General features: G+C 32.7%; 1 protein-coding gene across 3 annotated transcripts in view; it reads left to right on the top strand.

Annotated features, from left to right (window-relative positions):
- Nucleotides 1-21,292, top strand: part of NIPBL (NIPBL cohesin loading factor) — a 186,638-nt gene that overhangs the window by 99,504 nt on the left and 65,842 nt on the right. For all 3 annotated transcript variants that reach the window (XM_081054409.1, XM_081054410.1, XM_081054411.1), the window contains one exon: nt 5,979-7,601. In XM_081054409.1, the coding sequence (XP_080910535.1) occupies nt 5,979-7,601 (1,623 nt within the window). The remainder of the gene's footprint in view (nt 1-5,978; nt 7,602-21,292) is intronic.

Raw genomic sequence — 21,292 nt, 5'->3', positions numbered from 1 at the left:
TGGGCTTTTTTCTTGCTTTATAAATAATTATAATCAAATGAAAGCAGCTGCCTATTAAGTTCTTGATTATTTTAAGAGAGACTGATGAATCAGTGATTGAAATTAGTAATATAATTTATGAATTTGCTGTCTTTGAAGATGCATGTACATACTTGACTATCCAAACCAAAGCATACTTTATGATTTAATTTTATAGTTAAATATTCTAGATTGATATGCAGTTCTCATATTTTTTTGGTGATTGTATAACTAAAACCTAATGTGGGGTGGAGCTCATTTTTATATATGATTTTGTTCATAGGTGAGAGGATCTTTTCTAGATAATTGTGTTCCTATGCTAAGAAACATGCTGAAGATTTACATAATGGCTTTTTTAATGTTACTGAAAATAAACTATTTACTAATTGTTGTACTACAATATTTGCTAAATATATACATCATATCTATAAATATATAAATGCAAGTAGATTGCTAGAAGTCTTCATTTTATTGTCTAGGGAACTGGAATTTCTTATTTTAACTAGTAAGTCATTGACGTTAAGGATAAAATAAAGTGTTTGTTCTTTTCTCTTTTCTTAGTGGTGTAAGGTTCAGGAAATAAGTATACTATGTGGGCCCCTCCTCTAAAAGTATATGCATGTCTAATGAAGAGAGCAATATTCTTCAGCTTCTCTGATAATATTAACGTACCCCTGAATCCGGTGATAGTTCTGCAAGAAACATACAAAATTGTAATTTCTTGACCAAGAATTATTAGTTGTCTTGAGAACTGAAGTTTTGCATGACATTTTAATCTTGTGTTTTGGAAAATTATGTTCTTAGGAAGGAGTGTAATTTTTTTAAATGATTTTTTAATGGTTGGTAGGAACAGAAACAGAGGAAATTGTGAACTTTTTTTATTAACTTGCCTGAACATTTATTGTATCATACTAGCTGAAATCAAAGTTTTTACCTTTAAAACCTGAATGAAAAGAAGGATAGTAAATAGGGCTAATTGCATATTAGCAAACTTATTTTAGACCACTAACTTTTCTTTGGGAGAATATAACAAAATCAACAAAAAGCATGCTGTTCTTTCCTATACTTGCAATACTGGGGGTGCCAAAAAATGTACATATTTTAAGAGATGTTATCTGTGTATTACTTTTCGAAGTTGAATTGAATTACCACTGTAGCAACGTGTCGTATGACATTCGCTCAAAAGATGGCTCTAATCAAGTGAATGCTAGCATCATTCATTATATTATAATTTTAATACAGTTTGTTCCTTTCTTAAAATGTGTATACACTTTTGTCACCTTCTCTATATATATTTTATTTTTAATTATCTAATCAATTTTCTTGTAATCTGATGGTATGGCTATAGCAAATTTAAGTGAAAAGTTGAATGAGCAAAGTTGACTTAGAATTTCAAGCTCTGTAAGTTGACTTACAGAGGTAACTGGTGCTGTAAGAATTAAAGGGTGGGCTGGTTAGCTCAGTTAATGGTTAGAGCGCGGTGCTCTTAACAACATGGTTGCTGGTTCGATCCCCACATGGGCCACTGTGAGCTGTGCCCTCCCTCAGCAACTAGATTGAAACAACTACTGTGTCTCCCCGAAAATAAGACCTAGCCGCACCATCAACTCTGATGCATCTTTTGGAGCAAAAATTAATATAAGAGCCGGTCTTATATAAGATTGGCTCTTATATTATAGTAAAATAAGACCAGCTATTATATTATATGTATTATATTATATTGTATTATACGTGGTCTTATAGTAAAACAAGACGGGGTCTTATATTAATTTTTGCTCCAAAAGAAGCGTTAGAGCTGATGGTCCAGATAGGTCTTATTTTGGGGGAAACATGGTACTTGACTTGGAGCTGGTGGGTCCTGGAAAAACACACTTTAAAAAAAAGAATTAAAGGAGAAAATGATTATTAGAGACACCTGTTTTTTAGTTTGATTTAGATGAGATGAATATATGCATTTTCCCAAATTGGGTATGCTGATTTTGCGGACATCACATTATTGCTCTCATTTCTAATTTGTGGGGTGGCCGGTTAGCTCAGTTGGTTGGAGCATGGTGCTGGTAGCACCAAGGCTGCCGTTTGATCCCCACATGGGCCACTGTGAGCTGCGCCCTCAAAAAAAAAAAAAAAAGTGTGTGTGTGTGTGTGTGTGTGTGTGTGTGTGTGTGTGTATGTATGTCCTAAATCATTTCTAACCTGTTTTTTGAAAGCCATGTTCCCATTATTTCATGGCTTTATTTGAAAACCTTTGGAATTTAGGTGTGACCTAACAACTTTGATTTGAACCTTGTTATTTTGTATTCAGTATATGTATTTTGTGATGAGATAGTGTTTTATATATAAGCCGTTACCGTTGAGATTTTGGAAAGATTAAATGTTTGGTATGTTGCTCCAAGATTGTATGTGAGGTTATAAATAAAAGCAAAATTTTCTGAAGTGGTAGTTTTTAGTCAGCCCTTGAGAGAGGAAACACTTCTTTGAAAAGAATTGATCGCTACATTTTAGGACTAAATTGTAAAATTGACAGTGTATTCTAAGGCTTGGCACTGAGAACCTTATTCTAACTATTGTATTGGCGGTAGTAAGGAAGGAGCAAACAGGACTACTTGCCTGGTCTACATGGTTTTACTAAGAGCTCTGATCTAGGGTCTGAGCTTGTTTCCTATTATATTCATTTGTTATGAGAGAAGAATTCCCTTCCAGAAATTAAAAAAATAATAAAAAATCTGTACCTTGTAAATAAGATTAGAAACATGGTTGTTTGATAATTATGGAATTTGAGAAAAGGCATCCAGTACTCTTAGATGTTTGACTTAGGCTGTGGTAGAACCTAATGTACCTCTCTTCCACACATAGAAGACACTTTTCTGGCTGCTAGATATTCATGTCCCTTTGGCCTGTTCTCCCTTCTTTGGATAGTTTTATATACACCGATAGGTTAACTCTCTGTAACCTAATATTTTATAATATTCCTAAAGGACCCTTTTCTCAGTCTCTTGCTTGTATTTTAACGTCTGTAATTACATAAATTTTTAAAGGCTTTTCATCTTTGCTTCTGGAATAACTTATCAAAGACATTAATATCTCCATGTGCTGAAAATTTCTGCTTTCTTTTGTCAAAAGGGGGGTTTTCTTTGTTCATCTTTGCCTATTTCATCTTTTCCCAAGGTCCACTTTCCATGTTAGCAAGTATAAGGAATGGCCTAGCTACACTAATGTTTTTATAATGTCACAATATTCTTGCACTGTAACCCTTATAAGAAGTAAATTACTACCTACTGTCATTTGGAATAAAGGATTGGGATTTTGAACAGGAGTAGGACAATTAGCCACTTAGCCTGTGCTGTGGTTTAGGAGTGGAATGTTTTCATTTTTCATCATTGGCTACTGTGTGTGCAATTGTGTTTTCTGCTTTAACTGTTTTCAGTTATCACTTGTAATAGATGTAAGCAAGTGATATACTACGTTTTTTATAAGCGTAATCAAATACAGAATTTCTCTAAGGGCTGGATCTTATTTTCAAAATATTAACATCAGGATGACAAGTGTTGCTGGTTTTAAAATTATGATGTCTTTTTGTATGTATTTCCTTCAGGAATATATGCATTCTGATAGCTAATCTTATGATTTCCAACACTAAAGAAAGCTTAAAGGTAATCAGTATCCCAGATATTGAAATTATTCTTCATAGAGATGGCTTTGCATCATTAGGTGAAGGTTATGATGTAATGAAGACTGATAACGAAAATAGGTAGACAAAATGGACCTGTGCAGATTCAGAGCCACTTTACAAGAATTAAGTTCATGGTGGAATTGAATCAGATCAAGTGAATCAGGAGAGGTGAAATATTTCCCAATAATTGAAAAATTAAAACTTTCTATTTAGCACTATTTTATGCATAGTGCAAAAAAATTTAAGATTTTCCCCAATCTTAACGTATTACTGTAAATGCTTTCATAAGTTTTTATTATTAAATATAGAATCTATAGTTTAAAACAACTGAATCAAACATAATTTTGAAATTGTTTGCTGAATTTCTGTTTTAATGATGAAAGATAAATTTGAGTGAGGTTAATGATCTTTAAACTCTTTTAAGTATTTTGTAATCCTTTAAAATTTAGCCTTTAAGATATTTTAGTGTTTTTCTAAAGACAGATTGCTCATAAGGATGAGCCACAAGTTTCTGAAGAGATATAGTCATTATAGTTCTCAAGTATGCTTCAATTTCATTAAGAAATATAAAAAACTTACACTATTTAAATTTCTAATAGATTCTTGTCATAAGGTTTAAGGGATAACTATAAGGTAAAGCATCCTATTAGGTAACAATTATTTGGTATGCCCAATGGCAGGATGTAAGATTATTTTGTGTGGCAGAACTTTCAAAAATACAGTTATGTAAGCATAAATTTATTATTCTGAGTGCTTTTTTCTTAGGTATTGATGCAAAAAGCTTCATGTAAGTTTTTACCAGGTTAGTTCTAACTAGTGAAAACTGTGTAATGTTAATATACTTTGTTGTTGTTACTATTATAGTTGTTTTGCAAATGAAGTACATGTGATGATAGATTGGACTTCTAAATAATTGAAGAAGCAGAATGACTTAGTTTTACAAAGTAACTAGCAAATGTCTGAAATACATTTTAGCAATATTTGGTTAGAGTTAAAGCTGGATGAGCTGCTACTGCTTACTATGAAAACAAAATGATGGAAATTTTGTATATAAAAGCAACATTGCCATTAAAAAAATTTTTTCAGAACTTGATTCCCTAACAATAAGGGGCTTTTTTAAGTTGTCAATTTGACTTTTATTGTTGTTTTCCTTAAATGATGTTATATCACATTAATGAATACTATAAGACAATCTAGAAGTTCTCCTGTAAAAGTAATTTAAAATAACTCTTAAAATACAGCCAGGCAATTCAGCAAGTCAGTATTAAAGCAGGCAAACCTCATGGTGCTATAATATAACTGTTCCCAAGAGGTTTGATTTATAGAAAATGACCTAGCAACCTCTTAAGTCTCATGTAATCATGCACAGAAATACATAGCTGTTAAGACTACCTTGACATATATTATTGTGGTGGTAGATTTGTGTTTGCATGTATTTTTGTCTTTACATTCCAGAGTACTGTGAATAATTTCTTACTGAGGCCAATTTATAGACCCCTAGAAGTTTATGTTGAAGAGCCAGAGCATTTTTCTTCAGTGAAATTTGCTTTAGACAGGATTTATCTTAAAAAGTACTTATATATTTCTCATTTTGTACTTATAATGTTACCTTATTTTTAATATACTTCTGTTAGTTAGCTTTTAAATTCCATTTGTGCTGTTTGCACCTTGAAAAATTTGAATCTTGTATCAAAGGTTAATAACAAAATTTTTTTTTTTTTTCCTACTCCTAGCATTTACCTTTTTTCAGTGGCATGGTTTCTGTTTTCTGTCAGGTTTTTATTCTTTTCCATATTTTTCTTACATGTAGTAAAGTTTACATTCCTATTTAGTATGTTGGTAGATTTGGGGCTCTTTGTAGTTTTTGGTTAAGAGTTAAAATGATGATACATAATTTATAACTGGTTGCCTATTCATATATAAAGAATCTGGTTTATCCTTAACATATACAAACATAAATATGTTTGTATTTAATGTATTATTATAAGTTCCATTTGTTTTATATTCTTGGCTTATATATATACTCACCAAGTATGCTGTTAAATTCTTTTTACTATGGTTGCTAATATCTATTGAGGTACAGCAAGCATGAGTGTTTCCTCAGAATTTTTGGTTTAAAAGTACTATGTCTTTAGTGCCTACTATTTTTGTATATGCATATTGACATTTGCATTCACCACGTTTAAAAAACATTGTGACTTTAAAAAATAGTCAAAAGTCCATATGGTTTTTTAATAAGATAAGAGTATTTGTCTATTACTGATACTGAATATTTATCTTTAAATTTCAGATAAGCCTTTGAAAAAAAGAAAACAAGATTCTTACCCACAGGAGGCTGGGGGTGCTACAGGAGGTAATAGACCAGCTTCTCAGGAGACGGGTTCTACGGGAAATGGGTCAAGGCCAGCATTAATGGTTAGCATTGATCTTCATCAGGCAGGAAGAGCGGACTCTCAGGCTTCTGTAACTCAGGACTCAGACTCCATAAAAAAGCCTGAAGAAATCAAACAATGTAATGATGCACCTATTTCTGTTCTTCAGGAAGATATTATTGGAAATCTTAAATCTACACCAGAAAACCATCCTGAGACTCCTAAAAAAAAGTCTGATTCCGAGCTTTCAAAGAGTGAATTGAAACAAAATGAAAGTAGATTGGCAGAATCTAAATCAAATGAAAACAGATTGGTGGAGACAAAATCAAGTGAAAGTAAGTTAGAAACTAAAATTGAGATACAAACAGAGGAACCTAAGCAGAATGAGAGCAGAACTACAGAATCCAAACAAAATGAGAGCACCACAGCCGAACCTAAACAGAATGAAAATAGACTGTCTGACACAAAACCAAATGACAACAAACAAAATAATGGCAGATCAGAAACAAAGTCACGACCCGAAACCCCAAAGCAAAAGGGTGAAAGCCGACCTGAAACTCCAAAACAAAAGAGTGATGGGCGTCCTGAAACCCCAAAGCAAAAGGGTGAAGGGCGGCCTGAAACTCCAAAGCAGAAAGGTGAGGGCCGACCTGAAACTCCAAAGCAAAAAAATGAAGGTCGGCCTGAAACACCAAAACATAGGCATGAAAATAGGAGGGATTCTGGAAAGCCATCAACAGAGAAAAAACCTGAAGTGTCTAAACATAAACAGGACATTAAATCTGATTCACCTCGGTTAAAATCAGAACGAGCTGAAGCCTTAAAGCAGAGACCTGATGGGCGATCTATTTCTGAGTCACTAAGACGTGACCATGACAGTAAACAAAAATCAGATGACAGGAGTGAATCCGAGCGACATCGGGGGGATCAGTCTAGGGTTCGAAGACCAGAAACTTTAAGATCCTCTAGTAGAAATGAACATGGCGTTAAATCTGATGGTTCCAAACCTGATAAACTAGAAAGAAAACACAGACATGAATCAGGGGACTCCAGGGAAAGACCATCTTCTGGGGAGCAAAAATCAAGGCCTGACAGTCCTCGTGTTAAACAAGGCGATTCCAATAAATCAAGACCTGATAAACCTGGTTTCAAATCACCAAATAGTAAAGATGACAAAAGGACAGAGGGTAACAAGAGTAAAGTAGACAGTAATAAAGCGCACCCTGATAATAAGGCAGAATTTCCAAGTTATTTGTTGGGGGGCAGGTCTGGTGCGTTGAAAAATTTTGTCATTCCAAAAATCAAGAGGGATAAAGATGGCAATATTACTCAGGAGACAAAGAAAATGGAAATGAAAGGAGAGCAGAAAGACAAAGTAGAAAAAATGGGATTAGTTGAAGATCTAAATAAAGGAGCTAAGCCTGTAGTTGTCCTGCAGAAACTGTCTTTGGATGATGTTCAGAAACTTATTAAAGATAGAGAGGATAAATCAAGAAGTTCCCTTAAACCTATCAAGAATAAACCATCAAAGTCAAATAAAGGTAAGCATAATTGTAAAGATGTCATTTGTATTCTAATCAGTTTTCCTTTAAGTTGTAGGGTTACTACGGTTTAAAAAAAGGAAATTTACAAAAATTGAAACACTGCTACATGAAAATATAACATTTATATAATACAATTGTTTTCAGTAATATAGACAAAAAGTTCTCAATAAAAATTCTTTTTCTCCCACTCCTACTTGAACTACTCCCCGAAGTCACAATTTTTGCTGTTTGGTACACAGAAATAAGTTCTTTTGCTGTTTAGTTATTTTAGGCAATTTTGAAAGTTGTTACTCGAATGATTAAAATGGATGATTAGATCTAGGATGTATTTAACAACTTTCTCAATAGTTATTTTGACTGTAGAGATACTCCATTCCATAATGAGGTAATAAACTGACTGAATTTTAATTTCTGACATCTCAGTTAAGCTATGTGGTATATAAAAATCAGTAATAAATTATTTTATGAATATAAAATATCTCAATACTATTGTTTTACAGACTATCTCTGAATTAATTATTGATAAATAGTTTGAATTTTATAGTTTAGGAACTTACATAAACGGTTATTTGTGCGGGAGGTGGTTAGTTACAAATGTTTTATTTTTAAAAATACATAGTTTTGCCTTTTCCTATGGAAAAGTAATAGGGATTGGTATTTACGTCAAATTGGAGTTTGTGAGAGTTTTTTGGGTATTTGGGGTGTTTTTTGCATGGTTGCTGATTTAAATTCTCCAGTTACTTGAGTAGTATTGTTTACAGGGAGGCAGAGTCTTAAATGCTGAAAATACAGTGGCATTTTGTGCAGAAAAATAGAATTTTGTGTTCCTTTATATACTACTTTACATATATGTATATATGTATATATATATGTATATATATATGTGTATGTATATATATATATATATATATATACATACACATATATATAATTTTCTTTTTGATGATGCTGTGTGGCAAGACTTATTAAGCCCATGCAGTATAAATAGATTGAGATGCTAGTCCTTAACCCAATAGAGGGGAAAGTTTACTTGATTTTTTTAAGTTCTCATTCTGTGTAAAAAATTCATTAAGAACTTAGATTTATACTTGTAAACAAATTTATGAAACTCTGGAATTGTGCTGTCTAATACAGTCACTAGCTTCTTTAGGCTATTTAAATTGAAAATAGTTTAAATGAAATAAAATAAAAAGTTCACTTCCTCAATAGCCCAAGTGGCAAGTGGCTACCCTATTAACACAGATAGAGAACATTTGCATCATCACAGAAAGTTGTATAGCACTGCAGTGTATTAGCTATAGAAGGTGTAATGGTTATTTTTGTAAAATGCTTCTGTACCTTGTCTATCAAAAAAAGCTTATTGAAAATATAATGTTACTACTAAGAAGTCTTTATTCAAAAAAGTGACTTGTCATTTTATTCTTGGTCTTCATTAAATATTTACTTTTCACTGTTAATTTATTTGGTTTTGTGTTTCAAAAATGAAAAAATTGTCTTTGAATTACTAATATTTGTACTCTTAGTGAAGCTTTTAGATTTTAAATTACGGAAATAAGACCTACAAAAACTTAAAGGAACTATTAATTCAGCTTTAATTAATAGTTTTTTTATTTAACTTCAGTGCATCTTTTCAGAATTATTTGTTTATTTAAAAGAGGTTGTTAGAATGTAGTGGCTAGCATTAAATTGTTTTCTTTTAGATCAAGATTGTCTTTAAAAATTATCACTGAAATTTTGGGAGTGGCATGTATGTATATATACTAAAGAATACAGTTACACAATTTTAGAAAAGTCAGATAGAAAGATGGAAAGTGGTACCCTCTTGTCCCTTTGATCTGAACCATCTTTTTTCTCCCCTGCCCTCTGTCAGCTTATGCTAGCCTTGCTTTCTAAGCTCTGTTTTAACAAATAATCTTTACAACTGAACATCAAGAAATGAATATATCTCCTAATTAGTAACTGCTGTATTATTTCCCATGGTGTTTTGACATGTAATTTCATTACCTGTGAATATAAACGTTTTAGTACTAATCCATGTTTTTTTAACACAGATAATATATACTTGACATGTTCCTGTTAGTAAGTAGGCTCTCTGGGTGTTTCTGCCTGTTATAGAAGGGTGTTTGTGTGTGTGTGTGTGTGTGTGTGTGTGTGCGCGCGCGCGCGTATGTATATACACGCACGCGCGCGCACACACACACACAGTATATATCTGCAATTATAAGTGAACCTTTTAATCAAAAATATTACTTCAATGCTTAGATTCACTTCAGGATCCCATGTATATATTTTTTGGCTTTGTTTATACCTTAGAATTTATATCTATTATTTTTTAGTAATGTATTAATTTTGGTTTTATTTTAGATCTCTGCTACTAAGTCAGCAATGGCAGAGATTTTTTTTTTAATTACATGCATAATCACAGTTGTGGATTACTGACCCTTGTAGTACATATTAATTACTTAAGATTTTCTATGGCGAGTCACAGAAAATCACCTATTCTGACATATTGGTGTTTTTCTAAGTAAAGGAATTAGACTGAATATTGCTGGGATGCTTTTGTTGTTAATTCCTAGGGCCAACATTCTTGGTAGACTTTTCTGTTTTGGAAGAGCCATAAAATTCCATCTTTCAAATATTGTATCTAATGTCCATATTTAAAATATTCATTCTTTAGGTTAACTTGAAATTTGTTGAATGTACTTTAAGCTGGTAACTTTTGAATGGTAGGATTATAGATTTATGATTCCTAATACAGATTTCTTATTTTGTCTTTTGTATGAACTTACTAAATGTAAAGTGGCATTGTTACATTTGATTTAATTACTGTGGGGTATTTGTATATCCCTAGGACCGAACATAATGTGTAGTACATAATAAAAGCATATTGAATGCCTATTTGATAGAGACTGCATGCCACCATGTTCAGAAAAGGCTTTTGCATGCAGATTAAAATTGTGTTTTCATCTTTTATGTTTCTTCCAATAGACCCTAGCTCTAGAGCTACAGAATATTCGATATTCTGTTCCCTAAACTTTGTAATAACTCTTTTCACACTGTCAGCTACCTAGTGTTTGTTAACATCCAAAGGAGACCTACTCGTTCAAATCTAATTTACCCTTTACCTTTATTTTGCCCTATAGCTACTACACGATTGGCTCATTAACAGTTCTGTCCTCATCTAGCTTCTATCATCTTCCCAGTGTTTTTACCATCACCTTGTTTCTTCCTTGCCAAGCAAGGGCATGGAGGTGGGGAACCAACATAACCTTTGTAAAACCTTAAAATATTAAAAATATCTTCTATTACAATATATTTCAGTCATTATATTAAATGTGAAAATAATAATCTTAATTGGTAAAATATTTTTACTCAGAGTATTATCCTAATATACCCTAATGTACAGTAAGTATGTCTCCATATTAAAATAAAGTTAGAAGATCTTCAAAACTGGCATGATCATGAGCTAACATGCCTTATGTGTTGTTAACAGCTTAGTATCAGTAATTACAGATTAACTATTTGATTTTGATTTTTTTACAATTCTAGAGTGTCTCAAAATAGCTTAGCTTTATATCCAAGGAAATCAATTTTTCTTCTTCTTCCCCCTACTTCCTTCCACCTCCTGTATTATTTTCAGTCATTTGCATTCACTGCTTTCAAGAAATAACCTATCTTCTGTTATTTGAGATCAAGGCCTTTAAGTTAAAGATAAAACAGTTACTGAAAATGTTCTTCACTGGAAATGTACTTATCTAGCAGCTCTCAGAGTCAACAGTGTTTGAAGGACAGCACTCATTTGGTCAGTTAATGATTGTAGTCATTATTAGGGGCAGTTACTTCACCTCAGTTGTCACTGTAGCAGTTACATTACCAAATGTTATCACTAAAATACATTAGCTAGTTGCCTTTTATGTAGCACTTACCACTCGAGTTGGATTATGTTTAGGACTCTAGTCTTCTGTAAATTTCAGCAAAAGTACTGTTTCTGAGAGTAAATTTTTGGCATCGTTTGTGAATTCCTAAGTTGAGGAATTCTTGGTCAAGTAGATATATGATTGTAATATTCAGAATCTTTAATAATACTGCAGTGGAAATTTATTTTGGTTCCTTTGATGGGTTTTATAAAATACTTATCTAAAAAAACTCGTTTTCATTTTCTGTAAAGACTTTACTATCACTGATATCTTTAGGAAATGTTTGGAGAATATTTATTACAGAAGTTGGCTTAATACATACCTGGCTATTGTTGAGTGTGATTTTAGAGCAATATTTTGAAAATTCTTGTCCTCGTGATTTTTATTCGTAGAATTTTTTTGGTCCAGAATTTGCTTAGTAAATAATTGACATTAATTGACTTAAAGAGTCGTTAGGTAGAAATGTTTTTCATAAAAATTAAATGTATTTAATGTTCGCTAATAATATTCTCTCTCTTTTCTACTCCATATCTCACACCAGCTCAAGGACAGCTTCTGTAAGGTTTCCTATTTGTAGAAATAGGTATATTATGATTGAGGGGTGAGAGGATAGCAAATAACTAATTCTGAGAGAACCTATTCCTATTTATGAAGACATAGTCATTACTCTAACATGCTGAATTCCCTCTTCTAAAACAATTATTGAAACCCCCTCCTATAGGACCCTGATACAGATATTAAGATAATAAATGCCTACTTCATAGTAATAGTATAGTATAACATCATAGTATATGAATATAATACTGTAATAACAGTAAGGTAATATTGTATAGTGTAATGTGTCCTAGTATATGGTATAATATAAAGTGGGTATTTATTATCTTTGTATCTGTATCAAGCTCTTGTAGGAGAGGGTTTTGGTAATTGTATTAATAGAATTCAACATCCAGAGAGAATTCAGTATGTTAGAGTAATAGTATATAATACATACAATGTACAGTATATGTAACATAATAGTATGTAATATACTATGATATGATACAATATATAGATGACCTTTGAACAAAGTGGGGATTAGGGCCGCCAACCTCCCACAGAGTGGAAAATTCTCATATAACTACAGTCCACCCTCCACATGCAGATTTCCAACCATGGAGTTGACCCTTGAGAAACATGAGTTTGAACTGTGCTGGTCAGTTGAATTACACTGATCAATTGAAAATAATTCCCATGTAAGTGGACCTGCACAGTTCAGACCTGTGTTGTTCAGGGGTCAACTGTAATAGGGAGTTAGTTTTTAATATGGATCCTTTCCCCCACCCACAAAATTTAGCATTCTCTGACTTCTATTGTACTAACTTTGGAAAATTCTTCATTGAGCCCAATATAAGTTGTAGTACAGAGAGCACTACAATCAGAGCCTTGAGTAAATCATCGCCTTTCAAAACCTGGGTTCATTTCACTTCTAAAATGGAGAGACCAATTTCCTTCCTACTTTACACAGTTATGAGGACCAAAATGAATCTTATAGTTAGAGCTAGAATCTGTCCATTTTTTAATATAAAGAAATGCAGTCATCCTATTGAATTTATCTAATAAATTGTTAAGTCTTTTGCATCTATATACTTTATATTTAGTGTGTATTTGAAGACATTGCTGCCACCATTTATTTCCAGTTTTATTGAGATATAATTAACATATAACATTAAAGTGTATAAAATAATGATTTGCTATATGTATGTATTGTGAAATGATTACCACAATGAGTTTAGTTAACGTTGAGCATCTTACTGGTTCTAATTTTTTTCTTGTGATGATAACGTTTAAGATTTATTTTAGCAGATTTCCAATATACAATACAGTGTTGTTAACTATAATCACCATTCTGTACTTTACATCCCCATAATTTACTTATCTAATAACTGAAAGTTTGTACCTTTTGACTGCCTTTATCCACCCCCACCCCTCACCTCTCGCAACACCTGTCTTCTGTTTCTTTGAGTTTAGTTTTTTTAGATTCCACATGAGAGATCATATGGTATTTGTCTTTCTCTGTCTGACTAATTTCTTTTAGCGTAACGCTAAGGATCCATTCATGTTATCGCAGGTGGCAGAATTCCTTCTTTTTTATGGCTGAATAATATTCCATTGTATATATACCACATTTTCTTTATCTATTTATTCACCAATGGACTAAACAACTTAGGTGGTTTCCATGTCTTGGCTGTTGTAAATAATGCTTCAAGGACCATGGGGGTGCAGATATCTCTTCAAGATTGTGATTTTGTCTCCTTCAGATAAATACCCAGAAGTGGAATTACTTGAACGTATGGTAGTTCTATTTTAATTTTTTGAGGAACCTTCATATTGTTTTCCATAGTGGCTGTACCAATTTACATTTCCACAAACGGTTCAGAATGGTTCCCTTTTTTCCACATCCTGGCCAACACTTGTTATTTATTGTCTTTTTTATAGTGATAGCCATTATAACAGTGTGAGGTGATACCTCATCATTTTGATTTACATCTCCCTAATGATTAGTGATGTTGCGCATCTGTTCATATTTTTTGGCCATCTGTATGTCTTCTTTGGAAAAATGTCTATTCAGATCCTCTGCCCGTTTTTTAATTGGATTGTTTGTTTATTTATTTACTATTGAGTTGTATGAGTTTTTTAATCTATTTCAGATATTAACCTCTTAGCAGATACATGATTTGCACATATGTTCTCCCATTTGGTACATTGCCTTTTATCTTATTATTTCCTTTGCAGAAGCTTTTTAGTTTGATGTAGTCCCACTTGTTTATTTTTGCCTTTGCGCTTGATGTCAAATCCAGAAAAATCGGCAAGACTATTGTCAAGGAACTTCATGTCTGTTTCCTTTTAGGAGTTTTATGTTTTCAAGTCTTACATTCAAATATTTATTTTTCGTTGATTTTTATATATGGTGTAAGATAGTGGTCCAGTTTCATTCTCTTACATTGTGTCTGTTTTAGTTTCCCCAGCACCATTTATTGAAATAACTGTCCTTTCCCCATTGAATATTCTTGGCTCCTTTTTTTTTGTAAATTAATTGACCATGTGTCTGTTGGTTTATTTCTGAACTCTTTATTCTGTTCCATTGGTCTATGTGTCTGTTTTTATGCCAGTACCATACTATGTTGATAACTACAGCTTTTTAATATAGATTGAAATCAGAAAGTGTGATGCTCCAGTTCTTTGTCAAGATTTTTTGGGAATTTGGCTATTTTTTGATTCTATACAAATGTTAGGATTGTTCTACTTCTGTGGAAAAAAATGCCATAAATTTGATTGGAATAGCATTGAGTCTATAGATTGCTTTGGGTAGTGTGGACATTTTAACTATTAATTCTTTCAGTCCATAGCATGAAGTCCCTTTCCATTTATTTGTGTCTTCAGTTTCTTTAATCAGGTTAGAGTTTTCAGTATACAGATCTTTCATCTTCTTGGTTAAATTTATTCCTATTTTATTCTATTTTTTTAATGCAATTGTAAGTGGGATTGTTTCCTTAATTTCTCTTTCTGATAGTCATTGTTAGTGTATCAAAACATAACTGATTTTTGTATGTTGATTTTGTATCCTGCAACCTTACTGACTTTATTAGTTCTAGCAGTATTTTGGTGGAATCTTTAGGGCTTTCTATATATATGTCATCTGCCTGAAGAGACAGTTTACTTCTTTTCTGATTTGGATGCTTTTTATTTTTTCTTGCCTAATTGCTCTCAACTTCTATTACTATGTTGAATAACACAGTACTAGGCAAGAGTGATCATCCTCATCTTGTTCATGATCTTAAAAGCTTTCATCTTTTCGCTGTTGAGTACGATATCAACTGTGGGCTTGTCATATATAGTCTTAATTATGTTGAGATTTTTTCCCTCTACCTATTTTGTTCATAGAGTTTTTATCCTGACTGGGTGTTGAATTTTGTCAAATGATTTTTCTGCATTTATTGATATGATCATATGATTTCTGTTCTCATTTTGTTAAGGTCATGTGTCAGAGTGATTGATTTGCAGATGTTGAACCATCCTTGTATCCTCAAAATAAATTCCATGGCGTGTGATCCTTTTTTTTTTTTTTTTTTTTTTTTTTTTGCTTATGTAGTTTTACTTTGGGGGATTCTCCTTTTTCTTTTTGTTTCTTCCCATTACAATTGACATTCGATATTATATTAATTTCAGGTATATAGCATAGTGGTTAGACCTTTATGTGATTTACAGAGCTATCCCCCTGTAAGTCTAGTACCCACCTGGCACCACACATAATTATTACAATATTATTGACTATGCTGCACTTTATGTCCCTGTGACTGTTTTGTAACTACAAGCTTCTACTTCTTAATCCCTTCACCCTGGTCCTTTTAATGTGTTGTTAAATTCAGTTTGCTGATATTTTGTTGAAGGCTTTTGGGTCTATGTTCATCAGGGAAAATCAGCCCGTAATTTTCTTTTCTGGTAGTGTCCTCATCTTGTTTGGCTGTCGGAATAATGTTGGCTTCATAAAATGAATTTGAAAGTGTTCCTTTCACTTCCTTTTTTGGAAGAGCTTGAGAAAAATTGGTATTAATTCTTCTTTAAATGTTTGGCAGAGCTCAACCGTGAAGCTATCTTGTCCTGGGCTTTTTTTTGTTGAGAGGTTTTTTTCTATTGCTAATACAATGTCCTTGTAATTTGTTCAGATTTTTTATTTCTTCATGATTCAATTTGATACGTTGTGTGTTTTTAGGAATTTTATCCATTTCTTCTGGGTCGTCCCCCTTTGTTGTATAATTGCTCATAGTAGTCTCTTTATGATCCTTTGTATTTGAGTGGCATCAATTGCAATGTCTTTCATTTCTAATTTTATTTATTTGAGTTCTCTTTCATTTTTTAGTAAGTCCAGTTAAAGTTTTGTCCATTTCATCTTTTAAAACAAAGTTTCATTGATCTTTTTTATTCTCTTTTTAGTCTCTATTTCATTTATTTCTACCCTGATCTTTGTTATTTCCTTTCTTCTATTAACTTTGGGCTTAGTTTGTTTTTTCCCTAATTCCTTGAGGTATAAAATTAGGTTGTGTTTCTGCCTTTTATTTTTCTCACTGTGTATGTTTATCAAGGAAAGGATCAATTGATCCTTGCTTCTTACTCTCTATGTTAAGTAGTAGTAAATTGTCATTTATGTAATAAACTTCCTAGAAAGCATGTTTCTTTTTATAGTTCTTCCTCATTGTGATTTGATAACTGCACATTGATGAAATCTTTGTAGTGCTAGTATCAGTATCATAACTGTGGTACTTAAAACCAGATATTTCTTAAAATCTTTTCTTTTGCCTGCTTCATTTGTAACAGTTCCTTTATTTGTTATAAACCAACTCCTTGGTATTTTGTCTTCATTAAATAAATCAATTTTCATTGACCTGAACTGTACAGAATATAACTATATAGGGACTGCACAACGTGGGTGGCACTTTGTTCCATTTTGAATAAAGTATGACATGACATGATACAGATCAGGGCTCAGCAAAATTTTTCTGTAAAGGTCCAGATAGTAAATATTCTTGGCTTTATTAGCCACTTATCTAACATTGTGGTACAAAAGAAACCGTAGAGAATGTGTAAATGATTGTGTCACTACATTATAATAAAATTTTATATATAAAAACAGTAGGGTAAATTTCACCATGCAGGCTGTAGTTTGCTGAGCCCTATATAAAGTTGAAATTTTATATAGATGGATGTGATAACTAGATTGTTTATTCTATAGGAAATGAAACCTAAAGTTTGCATTTCCCACTGCCATTTAAGTATATTTTAATCTGTGTATAAAAAGACTGATGTAGTTTATTTTTCAACTTCTTATCCAATATTTATAAATGTATGAAATTAGGCAAATATATATTAGAGGATATTTAATATTTATAAGTACTTATGTACATATAATAGGGTTATATATGTGATCACATTTTAATATATTAATATATAATTAATATATTATGTAATTAATATCGTTAATGTATTAAATATAAATATATAACAGATATGTACAGATTTAAATTGCCTTTAAAATATTTCATACTTGTTACATGTCTGTTATGAAATTTTTTCTCTATTTTTCACTTTGTGGGTAAACTTTTTTATAATTATCAGTATAGAACAACTGGGGCAGCCTGGTGGCCCAGTTGGTTAGAGCGTGAGCTCTGAACAACAGGGTTGCCGGTTCGATTCCCACATGGGCCAGTGATCTGTGTCCTCCACAACTAGATTGAAGGACAGTGACTTGGAGCTGATGGGCCCTGGAGAAATACACTGTTCCCCAGTATTCCCCAATAAAATTTATATATGTATATATAACAACTGAAAACTGCTTACAGGATTTTAAAAAGAATGTTCAGCTGGAAGAGTTTCTTGGAAGACACATTCTAATCATTGAACTAAGCATTCAATATTTCTGGCCATCTTCATCATTCCATACTGTCTGCTAGATGCTGCAAACAACACAGTCTATGCCTTATCCAGTTATGATCTTGTGGAGGGTATGGTTAACTAAAGCGAAAGTGACAGTATTGTAGGAAAGAAAAGGGTGCTGTGTGAATACAAAGGAATAGGGGATCACGTGTTTTTTTAGCACAAGGGCAGAAGGGAAAAGCACAATAAGTTTAGAAAACTTAAACATTTGACTCATTTATAGTGCAGTATGGAAGAAGTAATGTGAGACTAGATTAGTTAAAATTAAACATTGTTTTACAGCCATGTGTAGTAAGAATGTAATCAGAAAATGTGCCATTTCTTGCACTGTTAGAAAATGTTTTTCTAGAATATAATAAAATAGATGTTGCTAAAATTTTGTGCATATTCAGCCTTATGTAGTAGTAGTCATCAGTTAAGTAGCTAATAATACAATTTAATACTTGATAAGGTTGATAAGATTAAATAACAAATATCAACAGGTGAATCTTTTTGTCCTTGATTCCATAGTTTTGGTTTCTATATGATCACGTTACATAGGTAATAATATTTTGAACTAAACATTCCTTCCTAAAGTTTGATACGATAATTATATAATAATGATGTTAACAATCTTCAAAAATGGTTAAATTCGTAATACTGTTCTCATACCCTTTCCATAGACGTATCAAATAGCTCTCAGAAGAATTCACTTCTAACGTCTCCCCCTTCCAAACCATCTCACAAGTTATTGCTAGAGTAACATCTCTAAACCACATTCTGATTCTGTTACTCTTGAAAAAACTGTAATATATGAATCTTACCTGCTTTATAGGCTTACCTATTTCTTCTCTCTATTAAATGGCTTTTTCAGTCCAGAGCAGACTATTCAGATTTCCCCAAACTTACCTCCTGCTTACCAATTCCTATTTCTTTGCTCCTGTCCTGCATCCTCCACTCCTCCTACCTCATACCACTTCATCTTTGTTGAAAACCCACTGTGTTCATGAAATACCTCCTAATCCCTCACTCATTATTGACCTTTTTTTTGTTTCTCTAAAATACATCTTGTATTTCTTTAAGAAAATTAATCTCTTAAATTAGTATAATATTTACATTGATTTCCTTTGACTCCTGTTACAAATACATAGTACAACATGATATACCTATTATTTTGCATTCTATTTTCTTTACATTTACTATTTCTTTATAGTTCATAATTATCCTTACTTAATGTGGGATCTACTACTATGTTCCCCTATGGTCAAACATTTTGGTGTTACAGTAGATAAAATGTATCTAAACGTCTTCATAGAGTTTTTGTTTTATTGCATAAATTTCCTTGCAATGAATTTCCACGAATGGTATAAATGAGTTAAAGAATTTGAATACCATTTGCTGTGTGCATATTGTCTACACTTTCAGCAGAGACTGAGTATACCCATTTCAGCAAGTTACAAGCAGACCCGCAGAACTCAGAAGCAAAGCCTGGATCATTTCATATTATCTCCAACAGGCTTATTATGCTTAGCAGTTAACTCCTAAAGGCATTGTGGTGTAAAGCATCATGGAAAACTTGATCTTTTCAAAATGATCATGAGGCAAGAAGTTGTCTTGTTAAAAAAGAGATGGCTACAGTGCTTTTTAGAAAGATTTACATCAAAAATAAAAGTAATTTCTGAGTAATCCAAGGTTTTATTGTAGCAGGCCTTCAAAAATATAACTGGCAATCTGTAGCTTAAGAAACATTGGACTAAGCCCACACATTGGATTAGATTAACCTAGAAGGACCTTTTCAGTCTGAATTGACTCCTGTTTTGAGAGAGGTAGCAAGCATAAAGCTTAAAAGACTTTACAAATTTTGTTGCTGTGAGCTAAGATAAAAAAAATGCATGCTCTGACCTAATACACACATACAACTACATATTAATAATACCTTCCCTTATTACAGGCAAATCACTGAGACTTTTGCTTTCATTTTAAACATAACTGCTGGTCAAGACCCACAAAACTGACTTCACAACTTCCTTATGGGTCACAATCTACAATTGGAAAATTGCTGGCTAAAATTAAAAAGGAGACTTTCTAGTTCTTAGGTTGTAAACAGTCTTTATACAGTGGTTATGTAAGGATTGTTTCTATTAGTTTCAGGAGTGTTTCTCAAAGGCCCTCAGAAAGAGAATAGCTGCAGTTTGATTTGGTTCTGACCACCCCTCCCTAGCCACAGATGAATAACTGCTAGTCTTCCTTTTTAAAATTTTTTTAAAAATTTTTTGTAATCCTGAATAAGCATTATTTGATTTATAGCCAATGCCTGGGGTCTTTGCCTCTTTACCATAATTAAGGCAACTTTATTCCAGATTGTCTCATTATGTATCACTTCCATTTTCCCTAAACCATCAAAAAAAAAAAAAAAAGCAAACCCCTCTAATTATTTATTTTCCTGACCCTTTTCTTCCAGAAGATGTAATGTACCTGAGCTTCTTTCTCCTTAAGACCTCTCCTCAATTATAAGCATATCTCCTTTCTTGTTACCCTGATTACTGTTGATATCTATTGTAGATGTGAATTTCACTCCACTCACTTTCATTCGGCCAAAGGAGCCTTAGCACCAAGAGGTAATAGCTCCTTTCTCCTAGTTTGCTATTAGTCTTTCCAAATAACTTCTAAAATATACATGTCAGAGTTCTTCCTTTGAGGTCAGTGTTTTGTGACTGCAAAACTTATTCACCAATCTTCTGTGTTTCTACATTCACTGTGAATTTGGGTCCCTAATGCACCATCTTCTTCTTTACCCCTAATTCCTCCATCAGGTTAGGTAACTTTGTGGTCTCTGTGGAAGGAACGTTCAATGTCCTGTTCTCATAGTTGAACCCCACATTTTTCAGTTTCTCTTCAGGTTGCCCCCTTTTGTCTCTGCCTATCAAACGTTACCCTTTTTCAGGGCTGTGTCATCAGCAATTTATACTCCTGGATGTTCTTCTTGTCATGGCTTCAAATAAAGAAAATGGCTTGCATTTAGGAACTATTTGCACCAAAAGTTACGTATCTTCAAATAATAATAACTCAGGGTCACAAGAAGGGCAGATTGACAACCTACACTACTGAATTTTTTTCTTTTTGTCCCTGATTGAAGTTAAAGATTCGTTTGAGGCTACTCCTCTGTAATACGGGTAGGTTATTGAAAGAATTGTCACTGAGCGACATTATGCCTGCCTAAGATGTTTTTTATGGCTTATAAAATTGGGGTTTATGTGAGTTTCTTGCTTTATTTCTGAACATGACTGGTTTCCATTGAAGCTTGGGTCCTAAACAGTTCATTAA

The sequence above is a fragment of the Rhinolophus hipposideros genome, assembly GCF_964194185.1.
Source record: "Rhinolophus hipposideros genome assembly, chromosome: 7".
NCBI classification, from domain to species: Eukaryota; Metazoa; Chordata; class Mammalia; order Chiroptera; family Rhinolophidae; genus Rhinolophus; species Rhinolophus hipposideros.
This window is presented reverse-complemented; position numbering and strand designations above follow the sequence as displayed.